A 17,793-nucleotide genomic window follows, 5' to 3' on the forward strand; every position below is an offset into this window, starting at 1 on the left:
TGATGGGGAGATGAGAGTTTGTTTGTCTCAAATTAGACCCAATATAAATGGTATATACCTGGTAAAAGCCAGGCCAGCTCATACCTCTCATTGAATTTGTATCCGTTCTTAAGGTACATATGTAAGAGGCTCGTTTATAATTCTATTTTGAAAATGATTTGTGTTCTTATGTAGTTGCACTGTTTTGTACTTTCTGGGTGTCCCATGATTATATCATAAAGCAGTTGTGTTGTATGTTCTAAATCACACACTGCTAGGAGTTGTTTCTTTTTGTTTTGCAACGTATTCCTTATCAATACAAAGTTTGGAGTGGTGCAAGCAAATTTTTATTCTGGCCCAGGGGGGAAAAAAAGCTTGAAAACGACTGGTTTTGAGAAAAGGCAAGTGAGGGGCGACAGGATAGAAGTGTGTGAAATTATGCACAGCATAGAGAAAGCGTCTGGAGAAAAGGTTTTTCTCCCTCTCCCATAACACAGGAATGATGTCCAGTGAAGCTGGACTTGAGAAGATTCTGAACGGGTAAAAGAAAGGACTTCTTCACTCGGCGCATATTCAGACTGTTGACTTTGCTCCCACAAAAGGCAGAGATGGCCACCAACGGGTGGCTTTTGAAAGAGGATGAGACGAATTCCTGGAGGAACAGGCCATGTTCTGCCTCCACTGTCAAAGGCAGAAATGCTTCTGAATAACAGTTGCTGGAAACCACCAGAGGGGAGAGGTCCTGCTTGTGGACTTCGCATAGGCATCTGTGGGAATAGGATTCTGGACCAGATGGGTCATTGGCCTGATCCAGCGGGCTCTTTTGTTCTTAATGGTCCGATCCACTTTGTTAGCTTCCTTCATCCTATAGGAAGCTGCCTTACGCCAGGTAGATTATTCGAACCTCACAGATATACCGTATTTTTTGCTCTATAAGACTCACTTTTCCCCTCCTAAAAAGTAAGGGGAAATGTGCGTGCATCTTATGGAGCGAATGCAGGCTGCGCAGCTATCCCAGAAGCCAGAACAACAAGAGGGATTGCTGCTTTCACTGCGCAGCGATCCCTCTTGCTGTTCTGGCTTCTGAGATTCAGAATATTTTTTTTCTTGTTTTCCTCCTCCAAAAACTAGGTGTGTCTTGTGGTCTGGTGCATCTTATAGAGCAAAAAATACGGTACCTCATAGATGATGTACCCATGAGCGATGAGGGAGAGCTTGTTCCCTGTGAGTGTCTGAATGAACTCCCGTATATGAAATAGCTTGTAGGAGTTTGAAAGATCCGTCTTTAGCCTTGCTGTTCTATAAACCTCTAATCTCCTGGGCACTCAACGCTTGCTGCAGCCAGGCAAGGACACATTTCTCTTTCGCTACATGCTGGCTTTGATCTCGAAATCCCAACGCGTCCTCCCAGGGCTTAGTTCATAAGGCTTGGCCAGAAGCGGATCGTCTCCTGCAAGCCCAGAAGACAAAGGGGGGGGGAAGTGCCGCGGTGCTTTGTCTCGGCTTCTGCATAAGCTGCTCTTCGAAAAAGACCGTTAGGCCATTAAATTACGCTGCCTCCCCTCCTGCTCAGAGGCAACACACCTCTTATTACTAGAGTGAAATAACGGCCCCTTGTTTGATGCCTCTTGCAGAGCCCAGGGCAGTACTATTTCAAGCCCATGATGAAGGAATTCCGCTTTGAGCCCTCGTCTCAAATGATCGAAGTGCAGGAAGGGCAAAACCTGAAGATCACAATAGTTGGTTACAGGACGGCGTACAGGTTGGTAGACGTGAGATGCCCCTCTATTTTAAAAATGCCATTGGGCAAATTTTGCCTTGCGTGGCGTCGACTGCAGGCTTTGCGTATGGCCTGCACAGATGCCCAAGCTCCCTTGCAAACTCCCCACTCCCTCCCTCCCCTACTGAATGTTTCTCTCTCCCCCCCCCCCAATAGCGTTCATGTTCCTTCCAGCCTCCTCCCCACGGAAACTAAGCACTCTTTCATTCTCTTTTCTTCAGCTGCTATGGTACCGTTTCTTCTCTAAACGGCGAACCCGAGCAAGGCATTTCAGTGGAAGCCGTTGGGCAGGGAGAGTGCGGCGTATATGGAGAAGACACTGTGACGGATGAAGAGGGCAAGTTCAGGCTGCGGGGGCTGCTGGTAAGAACCTGCACAGGCTTGAACCCGGCGGGCTGGTGTTTGATTTCCAATAATTCACAGCACACAGCCCTGTATGCAGGAGGTCCAGTCCTTGGCCTCTCCAAGGCTGCATCTGCACTGTTCATTCCAAGCAGTATCGTGCCACTTTAAGCAGCCATAAAGGTAAAGGTAAAGGTACCCCTGCCCGTACGGGCCAGTCTTGACAGACTCTGGGGTTGTGCGCCCATCTCACTTAAGAGGCCAGGGGCCAGCGCTGTCCGGAGACACTTCCGGGTCACGTGGCCAGCGTGACATCGCTGCTCTGGCCAGAGCCAGAGCCAGAGCCAGAGCCGCACACGGAAACGCCGTTTACCTTCCCGCTGGTAAGCGGTCCCTATTTATCTACTTGCACCCGGAGGTGCTTTTGAACTGCTAGGTTGGCAGGCGCTGGGACCGAGCAGCGGGAGCGCACCCCGCCGCAGGGATTCGAACCGCCGACCTTTCGATCGGCAAGTCCTAGGCGCTGAGGCTTTAACCCACAGCGCCACCTGCGTCCCATGGCTTCCCCCAAAAGCAGCCATGGCTTCCCCCAAAAGAATCATGGGAACTGTAGTTTTCTGAAGGGTGCTGAGAGTGTTTAGGAGACCCCTTCTTCCCTCACAGAGCTACCATTCCCAGAGTTCCCTGGGAAGAGGGATTGATTTTTAGACCACTTGATTTGTGCCTGGCTAAGGCTCCATCTGCACTATGCATTCAAAGCAGTATCCAGGCCTGGATAGCTCCGTTGGTTAGAGCACGGTACTGGTAACGCCAAGGTTCCAGGTTTGAATCCCAGATGGGGCAGCTGCATATCCCTGAGATGATCCTCAGGATCCCTTCAAACTCTGATTCTCTGCTCCCATGGCTTCCCTCAAAGTATTATGTCAGGCACCCCCAAACTCGGCCCTCCAGATGTTTTGGGACTACAATTCCCATCATCCCTGACCACTGGTCCTGTTAGCTAGGGATCATGGGAGTTGTAGTCCCAAAACATCTGGAGGGCTGAGCTGCTTGTATTATGTTAAGGGTAGTAGTTTGTTAAGGGTGCTGAGAGTTGTCCCCTCACAGAGCTACAATTCCCAGAGTGGTTTGACAGTTACTCCCTCTTCCCTGTGAACTCTGGAAACTGTAGCTCTGAGGGGGGAGTGCGAAATAGGGCTCCCCTAACAACAACTCCCTTCATGTTTAGCAAACTGCAGTTTCCAGGATTCTGAAAGTGGATCCCTCACTGTGGTATCTTAGTGCTTTAAATGTGTTGTGTGGGTGGAGCTCAGTTTCAAGCAATTCGCTCAGTCTCATCCCCTGAAGAATTAGGGCCTCCAGCTAGTATTTCCAATGGCCAGGATAATGGCAGTTGCCTCTCCCAGCCCAACCTGGAGATGCCAGGGATTGAACCTGCAACCTTCCGATTGCCAAGCAGGTGCTCTGCCACTTCCCCCAAAACTCTGGATGGCCATGAGAAATTTGAGTTTCTTCAGTTATGTTTTGGGTAGAAACCTAATGGCTTGTCACTGGTTGTTAAGAATTGGAATCGTTGGGTTTCCCCCCTTAACGGTATTGTTTAAATAAATGTCAGTTCGGATTGATCCTCTTCCTTTTTCTTTTAAGCCGGCCTGTGTGTATCACATCCAGCTGAAGGCTGAAGGCAACGATCACATCGAAAGAGCCCTTCCGCAGCACTTTGCAATTGAGGTAAGCTGCCCTTGGAACCAAAGGTCTGATTTTCTGGGTTAAGGGGATGCTGCTACCCATAACAGCACAGTATATATGATGATGAGTTCAAGGGGGGTGGGATAGTTTCACTCCTGGGAATACAAATGTTGATCCGCGGCGGGAATCAAGAGTGGTTAAAAGGTTCTCTAGGCTTGCATTCAGTAGAAAGATTGAAATGAACAGATCCAAGTTAGCCATGCACATTCATTTCAGTGGGTGTACTCTGAGTAAGGCCAGCATCAGGTAGGAACCTCAGGTCTACCTTTCAAATGTGCGTTCTTATCTTCAGATCAGGCTATTGGTGTTCCCCATTGGTCAGCAGATTCCAGCTCCTTTTCGCCTAGCCAGCATGGCTGATACTCAGGGGTGCTGGGAGTTGTAAGGTGGTGGCATCAGGAAAGCCCCAGGTTCCCCGCCCTTGCTTCTGTGCATACAAGTCCCATTGAATTCAGTGGGGGTTACTTCGGATACACACACATAGGATTACTCTGCAAGAGATTGACTTATGAATTGGGATGCCCTCAGCGTCTGCTGCTGACCTACCCTACAAAGTTGTTGTAGATATGGCAACGTAATGCCCAAAATGCTTGGTATGTTGCTTCATTGATTTTTGGAGACATGGCCAGATGTTGCTCACTCACTTTGAAGCCGGTTTTCTGCTACTACCAGTTTTTTTTTTTTTTTGTGTGTGTGTGTGTGTGTGTGTATGCTGCGATTCTCCCACCTTTAAATTTAACACCTTGTTCACCTGCTGTTCTGTGCACATGGCACATGGAAACCTTCAGTTAGCAGCATAAGAAAAGCCTAGCTAGAATTTGGTCTGTCTACTCCAACACCTTACTTCACAGATTTCTGGAATCCCAAAAGCTGGACATAGAGGGGATAGCTCACTCCCTTGTTTGTCCTCCATCAACTGGCATTCCAAGGTACATTTCCCCTAAATCTGGAGGTTTTGCTCGGATATCACGGTTAACAAGAATGTAAAAACGTACGCTGTGCCAAAGTTTCATCTAACCCAGGAACCTGTTTCCTCCTTAGTGGCCAACCACTAGGAAGCCCATGAATAGGGCATGAAGGAAACAGCTCTCTCCACAGTTGTCCTGACCAGCAACTGGGGCCCTATCTGCACTATTAAATTTAAAGCAGAATCACACCACAGTTCACTGGGAAGAGGGATTGATAAACTATTCCAGGAATTGTAACTCTTGTCAGGGGAGTAGGAGATCTCCTAACATCTCTCAGCACTCTTCCCAAACTACACTTCCAGGATTCTTTGCAGGGAAGCCAAAGTAATTTAAAGTGTTATGATACTGTTTTAAACATTCAGTGTGGATGGGGCCTGGACGACTTCAAAGCATTGTATCCAGGGCTATTCCACATAAACCCATTGAAAGGAATAAAGACGACTAAGGTCCAGTCATATCAGTGGGCATAACTCTTGAGTTAAAACCTAGTTGCCTACAACCCAAATCGCTTTGGATTCCCAGCCATTCTCATCCCTGACAATCGGCCACACTGGCTGGGCTGGATACACTCAAGTGTCCACCAACATCTGGAGGGCACCAGGTTGGGGAAGCCTGATCTTAGACCCTGAGTGAATTCCGGGCTCTGCTTTTGCTACAATGGACAGAATCCTCTCCCAGCATCTACTTAACTGGGGTAATAAGGCCAATCCACAGAAGCCAGCTTAAATGGGCACCAAAGGACAGGGGCGGGTGAGATGGTTTCACAGGTCACTAGCAAGGAAGGACTGTATTTCTGCATCCAAACAGTTTTTCCATGCAAGAGGCTTCTGTTGAGCATGGTCAAGCAACAAGACAGTTTTTGGACTACTGGATTCACGGTCTATTTAGTTTCATGCAGAGTTTTCAGACCATAAAAAGAGAGAGAGAGGGAGAAACATCAGGAATTATACAGACCATTTATAATCACTGTTTGGGAAGCTAGTCATTTGCAGAGGCCCACTGAGTAAGGAATAAGGGGCAGGCAGAATAGATCAGAGCATCAGAGATAAATAACTATACAACTTTTGGAAGGCAGCTCTGTATATGGAAGTTTTTATTATATTTGTTGGAAGTTGCCCAGAGTGGCTGGGGCAACCCAGTCATTTGGGTGGGTTATAAATAATAAAATTATTATCTTCGAACTGAGGTCGTTTGGGATCTTCTTTTTTGGTTTTTTGGGGAAAGGCAGCTCAGGGGGGAGGAGGGGGAGACACAAGGTTTATAAAATGGTTTATCGTGCATGGCAAAAGTGGGCAAGAGGATTTGATTCTCCCTCTTCTCCACCCATAACCCATGAGCAGAGGTTGGGGCACCTCTGGTCTAAAAAATTACCCGTTCTGGCAGAGGGAGATGAAATTGATGTTCTGTTTATATCCTTCTCCTCCCTGCTGTCTCAAGGTGCGTTGCAGCAGTTTTGAAATTCGCTCCCGCGTGATGCAGCGATGGCCACCGATTCGTATCACTTTAGAAAAGGATTAGACAGATTTAGGGAGGCTGAGCCTGCTGGTATCCACTAGCCATGGTGACGAAAGTTCTGTCTCAAGAGCTTCTGAATACCACCTGTGGGGCGTCACAAGCAGGGAGAGCACTGTTGCACAGACATCTTGGTTACAGCCTTCCTACAGGCACCTGGTTGGCCTGTTCCAGCAGTTGCTCTTCTCGTCTAAGAAGGTCCCAAGTTGAATCTCCAGGTAGGGCTGGGAGACACCCCATTCTGTGAAACCCTGCTGCCAGCCCATGTGGACAAGACTGTCCCAGGTGGACTAATCTGCTGTCGTGTTAAGCCATCTTCCTGTGTAGCCATTGTGGCTAACGGCTATTGGTATGCCTCTTCTCCATGAATCAATGCCCTTTAAAAGACATCCACATTGGTGACAATCACCAAGTCCAGCAATAGCAAATTCTATACTTCATGTTCTCCGTGAACAACTACTATTGTATGATCACAGACAATCGTATCGTTTATCTTCCTGGGTTCTAGCATTAAGGGAGTATCATGCTTCCACTTTGGCATTCTAAATCACAGCCCTCTTGTGATGAAATCAGAGGTGGGGAAATCACCGACAGTTGCTGCCTAATTCCTTATTTTGGTTTTAGGAGTTGAATTTGACGAATACATTTCAGGGAACTCGTACCCGGTTCTTCTCCAAAAAAGCTGATTTGTGCATGGCCCTTCCCCCCTCCATACACAAAGGAGGACATATTTTTCAGCAGTGACTGAAATGCAGCGTGAATGTTCATTTTTACGGCCGAGGGAGCTGATCAGAGAGCTGATATGAGCAGCATATTTAATCCGAAGCCTTCCATCTGGCCGGTGTTAAAGGAACCTTCCCCCCCACCCCACCTTCCATATTGTAGGTTGGCAGCAATGACATTGAGGACGTGAATATCATCGCTTTCCGCCAAATTAACCAATTTGATCTGAGTGGCAACGTGATCACTTCCTCGGAGCATCTGCCTACCTTATGGGTGAGTGCACCTCTTTCCAGTTGTTTTTGAGATTCCTCAGTGTGACACCCCCCCCCCCCCCCGGGCATGGATTTATTAAAGGCAATCCCTCTTCATTCTTGTGCATTGTGAATTTTTGAGGGAATATTTTCTGGGGCCTTTTGTGGGCACCAGAAGAGGTACTGACAGGGGCCCTGGTGCCCATGGGTACCACATTGGGCAACTCTGCAGTTAGAGCCAAAGGGCCTTGGGAAGAGACAGAACTGAGGAGGGGGGTGAGATTGCCGCCATCTTAACCATCCCAGTAAAGGCCGTATGCCTTTTTCTCTGTCTTCTCCCCTCACAGGTGAAGCTTTACAAAAGTGAGAACCTTGACAACCCAGTCCACACTGTCTCGCTAGGCCAGTCTCTGTTCTTCCACTTTCCACCATTGCTCCGGGACAGAGAGGTATTATTTTCCTCCCTTCTGCGTAGGAAGATCAGAAAGTGCTGGTTCATTTAGCTCAGCACTGTCAACACCAGTGGTCTTCAACTGGTCCAGACCCAAGGCCCACCTCTGACTCACAAGCCTGCAGCACGGAGCCTACTTTCACATACTCACTTTTGATTTATACCTAATAGTGCAAATAAGGCACATTATTAATCCTCAAATGGCAGTTCACAGAGCCATTTCCGTAGTGTTGCCCTAGCATTGCTACTAAATGAAAACCAGCCGTCTTTTACACTTCTCCCTAGCCAAACGACGGGGAAGCTATTGAAAACCAGTGATTTGGGGTTTTTCCAAAAACAAGACTCAAGATGGCAAATGCTACACAACCAAGCTTCCCACCTCAGTGGACGCTTCTATCCCTGCTCCGTAGAGAACTCCCTGGCTACACACATTACTGTAGGATTAGCCAGAAATATATTTCTGGTTGTAAAAGTCTCTTGCCGCTTTGCAGCACTCATAGAAATAGATGAAATGAGTTTCTCATCAGAAGAATGTGTCTAGCCCAGACGCTACAGGGAGTGCCTTTTTGGTTTGGTTAGCTGTAGCCGGAGTCCCATTTGGCAACAACAGCTTTACCGTGACCCGGCTGGGATGGCTTTGTGGAGCCAACTGGGCGTCCTGACAGACTGGTTGAAGACCCATGACTTAGGGCCAAGTGCACAGACAAGTTGGAAGATCCTGGTTCTCCTGTTCAGCTTTGCATTGTGGCATTTATCTTGCGGGCCCATTAACTCAAGGTTGGGAATGCAAGCGATGCAGGCTCCAGGTTTTGGGGAGCCGCAGAATGGGATCTTCTCTCCTTGCCAACTCTCACCACAACCTGTTTGCTTGCCCCTCATGGCTGGGTATTACCCCCCCTCCCCAAACTGAATGCTAGCAGTTTCCTCCTGTTCTTTCATTGGCAGAATTATGTGGTACTTTTGGACTCGACACTTTCCAGGTCCCAGTACGACTACACCTTGCCTCAAGTTTCATTCACCACCCTTGGGTACCATAAACACATCACCTTGGTTTTCAATCCTACGGTAAGCATCTTCTGGCCAGCCTATTCTGCAAACGCGCAAGGAAAAGTTCTGTTGGGGCTCCCTTTTCATTTCCAGCTCATCTGCTTTCCTAGCTCTCAATAAAGTTGGGTCTTGCTTTGTTTCCAAGGGAAGATTTTTGGCGCTTTATAAGTGATCTAACAGCCAGGTACCTGGTTCAATTCAAAGAAACCGCTGCCCCCCACCCAAAAGTTTCAAAACAGCGGATTCAAAATGAAATCCGATCATATCCAAAATAAATGAAAACTTGCTCCTCGATCTCCGAAAGCATCATGCAACATTTTGTTACAATATCTTAAGATGCGTCCCAATACATAGCAAACAAGCAGCTTTCCAAAATGGATAATGATGATGATGAAATTAAGCAACTGCCCTGCAAGTGTGCATTGACCTTCCCATTGAGCAACTGCAAGAAAACTCCAAAGCAGCCTTTCCCAACCTTTGGTTCCCAGATGTTGTTGGACTACGGCTCCCATCACCCCTAATTGGCAGGGCCAGTGGTCAGGGATGATAGGACTAAAAACATGGACAGACCAAAGACTGGGAAAGGCTACTCGAAAGGGCAATCACACTTTGGGAGGGAGGAAAACTGCTACACAATACCTTTTTAAAAATTTATTTTTTAAACAAAGGGACGAATCGTACTAAGAGTGTTCTGTAGGAACTAACAGCCACGCACCTTTGACTTGTTTGCAGAGAAAGCTGCCTGAGCAGGATATTGCGCAAGGATCTTACATCGCCCTGCCATTAACGCTGCTGCTCCTGTTAGCTGGTTACAACCATGATAAGGTAAAATGTCTCTCTCTGTGTGTAAGTGTAAGTAGTGTTGCAGTTTTACTCTTTTTTTCAGGAGCCAAATGTGGCCTCTCTAGCCTTCTCTGTCTGGGGCTTGGGAACTCTCCCCAGACCACCACCCCCCCCCCCACTTTCCCCAGGTCATATGCCTCACCAGCCTCATTTGGCACCATGCTAAAGTGGCATTGCCTGACTGGAATAAGTCCTTGAAGTTTGTTAATGCCCCTCACTTGCCTAGATGAGAGGGTAGAGAAGGGCTGTCATTGGATGCAGAAACTAGTCTGTTGAGCAAAGGTAAAATTTGTCTCCTTTGTCCCCACCCATTACTGACACATATCCCCTGCTCAGCAGGAAATGTTACTCTTGGGCTGAAGAAAAAAAAGAGGTTTCCTCACCCTGTCTTTAATGATTATATTATGTCGTTATTGCTGTAAGGGTCCATCATGGTTATCTGCATTTTTCTGCCCCCTCTACAGCTGATCCCCCTGCTGCTCCAGCTAACCAGCCGTCTCCAAGGGGTGCGGACGCTGGGGCAGGCAGGTTCTGACACAGGGAGCCTTGAGGACATGAAGAGGCAAGCCAAGAAGCAGAAGATGAGGCGGACATGAGGCGAAAAGAGCTCCTGTCATGCTGGAGTCCTGGCGTTTTCGACCAGCGTAGCTCCTAAACAGGACTGAATCCTGGGACCTGAGGGAAGGCATTTGTTTACATTAGGGTTCCATCCCAGATGGAATATCACAGTTGCTTTTTTAAAAAACAGCGACAATGAACCAACAGGATTTTGATACGGAGAACATCATCCTCACTGGAGGCATTTGCGGGGGGAACTTATTGTTGGAGATAACACCTTATTATATTTTTCCTCGGTTTTACAAGAATGGCAGCCAATAAAACCTGATTTCGCCTCCCAGGATGTTAAATTTGGTTTCAGTTTTAATATTTTACCTTTTCAAACCTTTGGTGTTGTGTCGTTTCACTTAAACTCTGTACGCCCCTGCCCCTTCCCCTTCTCCATCCTAAGAACAAAATGTACTTAAGGATAACATACTAAAACAAACGCAGTCCTGTTTGCATGATTGCAGTGGACTCCAGCACAGGCAAGCTCAGCATTGGTGGCCATATTGGGATGGCGGTGCTCACCTGATCATGGGGTTGCTGCCACTGCTGCTTGATTCGAAGGGGGAAAAGGAGATTGGTGCAGTGCGGTGCAAACACACCGGCTGAACCCATCTAGCACTCCTGCTGGTACCTTAGCACCACGCTGACCTCCCCCTCTCCTTCATGATAAGAAAGCAGCATATGGTCTGTCAGGAGGTCAGGTGAACACTGCCACTGCTCCACCATGTGCTCCTGGGCATGCTGCTGGTTCCACCGCAGGATGCCTGTGCAGATGTGTAGCCATCTGTTGACACTGCACATGCTTGAAGGCTTCAACATGGTTGGGCCAGATCGTTCTGTTGATCCAAGACCTTCAGATGCTGTCCAATTAGCCCCTTTGCTTTAATAAAGCCTGTCATGAGAAGCTGATGTGGGTGGAGTCCGCAGGAGAGGAGTTTTTGGTGCAGTTTTAAACCACACACTTTTATGGGGGTCTTGTGTCACTAAGGGCAGTAGACCTTAGTGGATTTAAATTTAGACGGAGCCAATAATTAAGAGCAACATGGTTGGGACAACCATGCCTTCGTGAGGGGTTTTTTCTCTTCCAGCTGACATAAAATAGTATAGTTGGAGGGACCATGGGGGTCATCTAATCCAACCCCCTGCAGTGCAGAAATCTTGAACCCACAACCCTGAGATTTAGAGTCTCATGCTTTACCAACTGAACTATCCATCAAAAATATGTCAGTTCTATGTATATTCAGTTAAAAAGAGGAACGTACCCGATGTAGCCTGTCCAGTGGAGCAAAAAGATGTCACAACTAGAAATTTGTCTCTGCAAATGCAACTGTTGGATGGGAGAAGCGTCAATGGTCTTATCTCTCCCTTATAGGCTACAGCAAGGATGGGGAAGCTCTCCCAAGGACCATGGTCCCCTCTGGGCAGCCATAGGGGACTCCCATTCAGGATCCTGAGCAGGACCAGAGGCAAATGGGGGCACGACATTAGTGTCATCTTTGTATTCTCCATTCAGACAAGTCAGAGAGACACTATCGGAGTTTCCAGAAATACATCCCAGCCAGGCAAAACCACTCGAGGGGTGCATTCTCTGGGGAGAGGGTGTGTGGCTGGCCAGGGTCCACTTGGGCCAAGGTTCCCCACCCTGAGGCTACACAGATCAGTCTCCCTGCAAAAGTGGCTATTGGTGTTTTACTGCCCCCAATTCTTCCCCCTACGGCTGTCTTCCCTCTCACTTTGTGAGGAGGAAATTGATTGCCGTAGTGCAACACTCCAGGCGTTTCAGAATTCACTTGTGAATGAAAGGGATCATTAATACCGAATGTTTACAAGCTGGTTATAGCAGATGATTCATGTTTGATTCATAATATGTCCTTTTTATTAGACAGATGATAGATTAAGTGCTGTGGTGTTTTTTGCTTTTTAAAAAACAACAACATTATTTTTTAAAAAACGAAATATCCAAAGCACTGTTCAGGTTGCTAAGTAACAATGGTGTTGGTATCGGTTATCATTTGCGCAATGAAAGTCTTACAAGCAAGTGAATTAGTAAACAAAGATAGCGGAGCTCATGTGGACCAGAAAAGGAGACGGCGTTTATCCGGAGGAAATGTGTCTGTGTCACTGGCCCCAAAGCGCTTGATTCTAATTTGTAATGAGGTGGCCATGTGCCCTGCTTTAGGGAGGCCAGTCCTCTTGTGAGAGGCGAGGACAGTCTGCTTCAAATCAACAGCAGAATCCCATCAAAATGCCTGCCATGTCTCTAGCCCTCTAGGTGGGGAACATTTTCTAGCCTGAGGGCTGCATTCCTTTCTGGGCAACCTTCTGAGGGCCACATGCTACTGGCGGGTGGGGGCAGTGGCCAAAATGGGTGGAGCAACGAGTGTTAACTATTACCTTTGTAGGGTAGAAGACTTCCTCATACCTGCCAACATTTCTCTGATGAAAGGCAATATTACCTTCTCTGGTGTCAAGGCAATAAACAACTGTTTTACTTTTAAAAGACAACTGAAGGCGGCCCTGTTTAGGGAAGTTTTTAATGTCTGACGCTGTATTGTTTTTAATATTCGGTTGGAGTGGCTGGGGAAACCCAGCCAGATGGGCAGGGTATACATTTGTTGTTGTTGTTGTTGTTGTTGTTATACATTTGTTGTTGTTGTTGTTGTTGTTGTTGTTGTTGTTGTTGTTATACATTTGTTGTTGTTGTTGTTGTTGTTGTTGTTGTTGTTGTTGTTATACATTTGTTGTTGTTGTTTTTGTTGTAGTAGTATTAGTTGTTGTTGTTATAAAGGGAAGTACTAGAATAGGGAATGATGATGATTTTTTAATTTTCTTATACCCTGGGTGACTTTCAACATAGATAAAACATTTGAAAACTTCCCTATTCACGACTGCCTTCAGATGTCTTCTAAAGGTTGTCTAGTTACTTATCTCTTTGGCTCGGGGGGTCACATAACTCCATACCCTCCAATATTTCTCCAATGAAAACAGGGACGTCCTAAGGAAAGGCGGGACATTCTGGGATCAAATCAGAAACTGCGACGGCTTCTGCAAATCTGAGACTGTCCCTGGAAAACAGGGACTCTTGGAGAGTCTGCTTTCTCCACACACTGTTCTCTGTCTCCCATCCAGTCACGATGGGTCCTTTCCTCACCTGTGATTCCCCTTAACTGGCCTTCAGAGGCATATGGACTCTTACAGCAGAAGCAAAACATAACCATTTCTCCTCAGACTGCGGAGGTAGCGCCTAGCTACAATGGCTGGTAGCCACGGTTAGCCTCATCCTCTGCGAATTTGCCTAATCCTCTCTTAAAAGTTCTCCAATTCAGTATAGGCTGCTTGGCTATCAACATTCTGCCCCTTCCCCGAATGCTCTGTTAGTGGGATTTGTTAAGATTCTGCTTCTAAGCCAAAGGCCTACTGGGAAAAAGCCTCTTGCAAATTCCTAGGGTTCTTTTCCTTATAGCATAAATGGACTCACGTGAATTGAAAGCAGGGGAGGAAGCAGTTCATGGATCACCCTCTCCTGCTATTAAACATGAGGCTTAATTTACATGTTCTTCGCAAAATCCTCCTGGGCAAAACAGAAGCATTCATCCGCAGGAAAGTTGTATGTCTCTCGCCTGCTCTGGAGGAGGAGAGGGAGAATTACCTTCCTAAAAGGCAAATATTTATTTCCTGCTCATTTCCAAAGGTCTGCACCTACTGGTTTTCAGTGTTTATAGTGTTGTCTGTTACTTCCGGGTCGGCGCCATCGCCGAATGGCGGACTCCCTCCGAGCTCCGGAGGGAGTCGGCTGGGTAGGGGTCGGGTCCTGCCGTGCCGGCGACGCGGGGACCCTCAAAAACCATGGGCGGAGATGCCCATGGACTTGGTGACTTGGCGGGCACCGTTTGCGCCCCCCCGACCCGTGAAGCAGCCTTTTTAAAGGCTGCGGAGCGGGTGACGGGGGTGTGTGTGTGTGGTGCTGTGAGTCCAATGCTTCCCCTGCCCAGCGAAGCCGCATGCCATTCGGCGGAGAGCAACGACTTCTTCTTTGAAAATTTCGGATTTGGACTAAAAGGAACAACCCGTGAGTAAATTGATTGGACTTAAAAGGGAAATTTGATCTTTGAATTTGGAGCGAGCGGGGGGAGTGCAAAAAGGAAGTCCGCCCCCCCCCTGTTGTAGATGGCTCAACGCAAGGATTTGACAACTAAGATCGAGAGATGAACTTGTTTACCTGAAAAAAAAATTTAACTTCACGAATGGAAATTACAATAATTGTGCTGGAGGAGAAGACTGATTTGTGGGAACTAAAATGCAACCCCCCCGGGAACCGGGAACGATCCGCTATGAGAGACTGGTGAAGAGACACAGAAACTTTGACAGCTGTCAAAGTAGCTGTCAAAGCAGGAAAATAAAAGAGAACTTTGTTACGATGGCTTTGCTGGTTAGATTTGTTACAATTTGGACATAAATTATTGGAAATAAAGGCAACAAGTTATTTGACTTTTGGGTCTGATTTTGAAAGAAATTAAGTTACCATATTCCCTCTAGAGGGAGGCTGGGACATTGCAACAGTAGTAGCAAGTGGAAAAATACTATGAATTTGAGCAGGATCTGTTATCTCTTGGGAAAGCTGCAAAAACGAAGCATTATTTTGTCTACAGAGGTTTCTATACTAAAGGAGACAATGGATTTATCTATTGAAGAAAGGAAGGGACTTGACGCAAGTTATGTTCCTGAATAACAAAAGCCTCTGTGGAGAACAAGAAGTTTCTGAATTAGAAGGTTTCTGCAGCAGAACAGGAAAAAGCAACCTGAGGAATAAGAGCTGGACCAAATTTGAAGCCGGAGTATTTGGAACATCCAGACTTTAAAAGGACCAAGAAATAGAATTTAAGTTAGACTCTTAAACATAGAGGTCTGGATGGAAGAACAATGACTTTTTCTGAGAGTTTTTTCGAGATTGGACTTTCTGAAATTAAAAGCTATCAAAAGACGGCAAAGTGGAGTTGAGATATAGACGTGGATACACCAGGCTGGCAGTAGACAATGGATGAACTTTGGGGATTGGAACCGGGGAATGGGGGGGGGGGGGAGATTTGGAATCCAAAGGCTGTAAAATTATATATTATTTCTTTCTTTACTTTTTTCATGTTTGTTGTTTGAAAATAGGGGAATTCGTGGAAGGGAAATGGGGTCGATCTTAGGGAATTATATAAAATATAAGGAGAAATGGTTCATTAAGATAAATAAGATAAATTAATTTGGAATAAATGGGTTATTTAAAATTACAAATAAGGTTTTAAAATTTGGGGTAAGAATCTGTGGAATCAATTTAAGGGAAATGGAATACAAGAGGGGGAGGGGGGGGAGTCCGGGAAAGATGCCACTGAAACCAAGTGTAAATCATATTTGTTTTTTCTTTCTTTCTTGCTATCTTTCCTTTTTATTCTGGAAAAATTTTAATAAATATTATTATATATATATATATATATATATATATATATATATATATATATATAGTGTCGTCTGTTTCCTCATAACAGATCAAACGGTGCCCATTAGTGTGCTGGCAAATTCAGAATTGCTCAGTTCCTTCATGGTTGTCACAACCACACCCTGCCTAACATACCACCATTACTAGATCTTGCAATAATCTTATAACCACACAACAATAATAATAATAATTAGGGGTGCTTTGCAACATTTAATGCAGATCTCCATTACAGTGTTGGTATAAAACCACAGTCATGTGTACACTTGCCCAGGGGTAAGCCTTGTTGAAAAGGGCAGGAGTTATTTATGAGTAAACATGTATAGGGGTGGTTCTGTAAGCTGTGGAAGAGCCATAGCTCAGTGGTACAGCACCTGCTTTGAGTGCAAAAGGTCCCAGGTTCAGTCCCCAGTGTCTCCAGTAACGACTGGGAGAAACATCAGTCTGAAAACCTGGAGAGTGAATGTGGACAATACTGAGCTAAATGGATCAGTGTCTCACTTGGAATATGGCAGCTTCCTCTGTTCCTGAGCTGCTTGTTTTTCTCCTTCTTTACTAAACTTTGCAAACCCTTATTTGCAGAGATGACAATGATGATGAATAAATATTAATTAATAAACCAAACAATCTCTATAATTCGAAACATGTGAACTTTGAAGGAAGAGCCATGCTAATGAGACATTGGAATGAAGAGCTCGATTCTGGTTTACTTTTTTGCCTGGTAAATTATAATAAAACTTCACATGCATTAAATTGCAGCATGAAGTCAATTGTCGGTGCATAGCAAATTAAAATTAGACACTTTCTCTGACTGGGAATTTATTCCCCCCTAAAAAAAAAAGCAAGGAGTGAGGTTTGCTTTCAATCAGAGCACAGTTGTGTTCTCATGGGAAGGAAATCAACTCCTTTCTGTTCTGGAGAGAGATCAGTTTGACAACCATGGAAAACCACCGACTTTTCTCTCTTTGCGATACAGATGGGGGAAGCACACTGAAATGACAGCAATCTAGACAGTGCTTGTTTCATGGGCAGAAACAGGGATAGAAATTTGTTAGATGCTCATGGCTAGGAAACCGAGGGCAGAATGGTTGGTCAACTTTTGGTATATCCCTTTCAGGGCATTGTGCTATAGAATTAGGTCTGATACTTTGGCTTGTCAGGTGGAGCAAGGGGCAAAGTTATTTTCACTTTCAACACACTAGAACTAAGGGACATCCAACAAAGATGAACGTTGAAAGATTCACGACAGGCACAGCACATACTTAAACTAAGGAATTCGCTTTCACAAGAGGCACTAACGTGTATGGCTTTAAAAGAGGATTAGAGAAATCATGGAGGTTAACGCTAATGAAAGGCTACTCACAACGATGACAATATATTTTTTGTACCCTGCTCATCTGACTGGGTTGCCCACTATGGGTGGCTTCCAACACGTATAAAAACATAAAACATTAAACCTTAAAAAGCTTCCCTATACAGGGCTGCCTTCAGAAGGCTTCTAAAGGTTATATAGCGGGCATCCCCAAACTCGGCCCTCCAGATGTTTGAGACTATAACTCCCATCATCCCTAGCTAACAGGACCAGTGGTCAGGGATGATGGGAATTGTAGTCCCAAAACATCTGGAGGGCTGAGTTTGGCGATACCTGTTATATAGTTTCTCATCTCCTTGACTTCTGATGGGAGGGCGTTCCACAAGGAGGGTGCCACTAACTGAGAAGGCCCTCTGCCTGGTTCTCTGCAGCTTCACTTCTCTCAGTGAGGGAACAACCAGAAGGCCCTCGGAGCTGGATCTTAGTGTCCGAGCTGGACGATAGGAGTGAATTGAATGTTATTATTACTGTCACAGACCAGTTCCGGCTCAATAGGAGTGGATATGCTCCTCTGATGGCTATGTTCTGCCTCCTTTGTCAGAGGCACGATGCCTTCGAATTGCAGTTGCTGGGAATCATAGAATTGTAGAATCACAAGTGGGGGTAGTACTGTGGCAGATCCTGCTTGTAGATTTCCAATATGTTTGGCCACTGAGAGAATAGGATGCTGGACTAGATGGGCCACTGATAC

General features: G+C 46.1%; 1 protein-coding gene and 1 long non-coding RNA gene across 2 annotated transcripts in view; both read left to right on the forward strand.

Moving 5' to 3' along the window:
- Nucleotides 1-10,553, forward strand: part of LOC307202414 (BOS complex subunit NOMO1-like) — a 36,726-nt gene extending 26,173 nt beyond the window's left edge. Inside the window, exons 24-31 of the mRNA XM_079952339.1 lie at nt 1,614-1,741; nt 1,981-2,122; nt 3,749-3,832; nt 7,216-7,326; nt 7,652-7,753; nt 8,701-8,820; nt 9,535-9,627; nt 10,110-10,553. Of these exons, the coding sequence (XP_079808465.1) occupies nt 1,614-1,741; nt 1,981-2,122; nt 3,749-3,832; nt 7,216-7,326; nt 7,652-7,753; nt 8,701-8,820; nt 9,535-9,627; nt 10,110-10,241 (912 nt within the window). The 3' untranslated portion in view covers nt 10,242-10,553. The remainder of the gene's footprint in view (nt 1-1,613; nt 1,742-1,980; nt 2,123-3,748; nt 3,833-7,215; nt 7,327-7,651; nt 7,754-8,700; nt 8,821-9,534; nt 9,628-10,109) is intronic.
- The window catches only part of LOC307202487, a 235,113-nt gene that overhangs the window by 117,982 nt on the left and 99,338 nt on the right, over nt 1-17,793 (forward strand). The window lies entirely within an intron of this gene.

Source organism: Podarcis cretensis (genome assembly GCF_951804945.1).
Source record: "Podarcis cretensis genome assembly, chromosome: 14".
NCBI classification, from domain to species: Eukaryota; Metazoa; Chordata; class Lepidosauria; order Squamata; family Lacertidae; genus Podarcis; species Podarcis cretensis.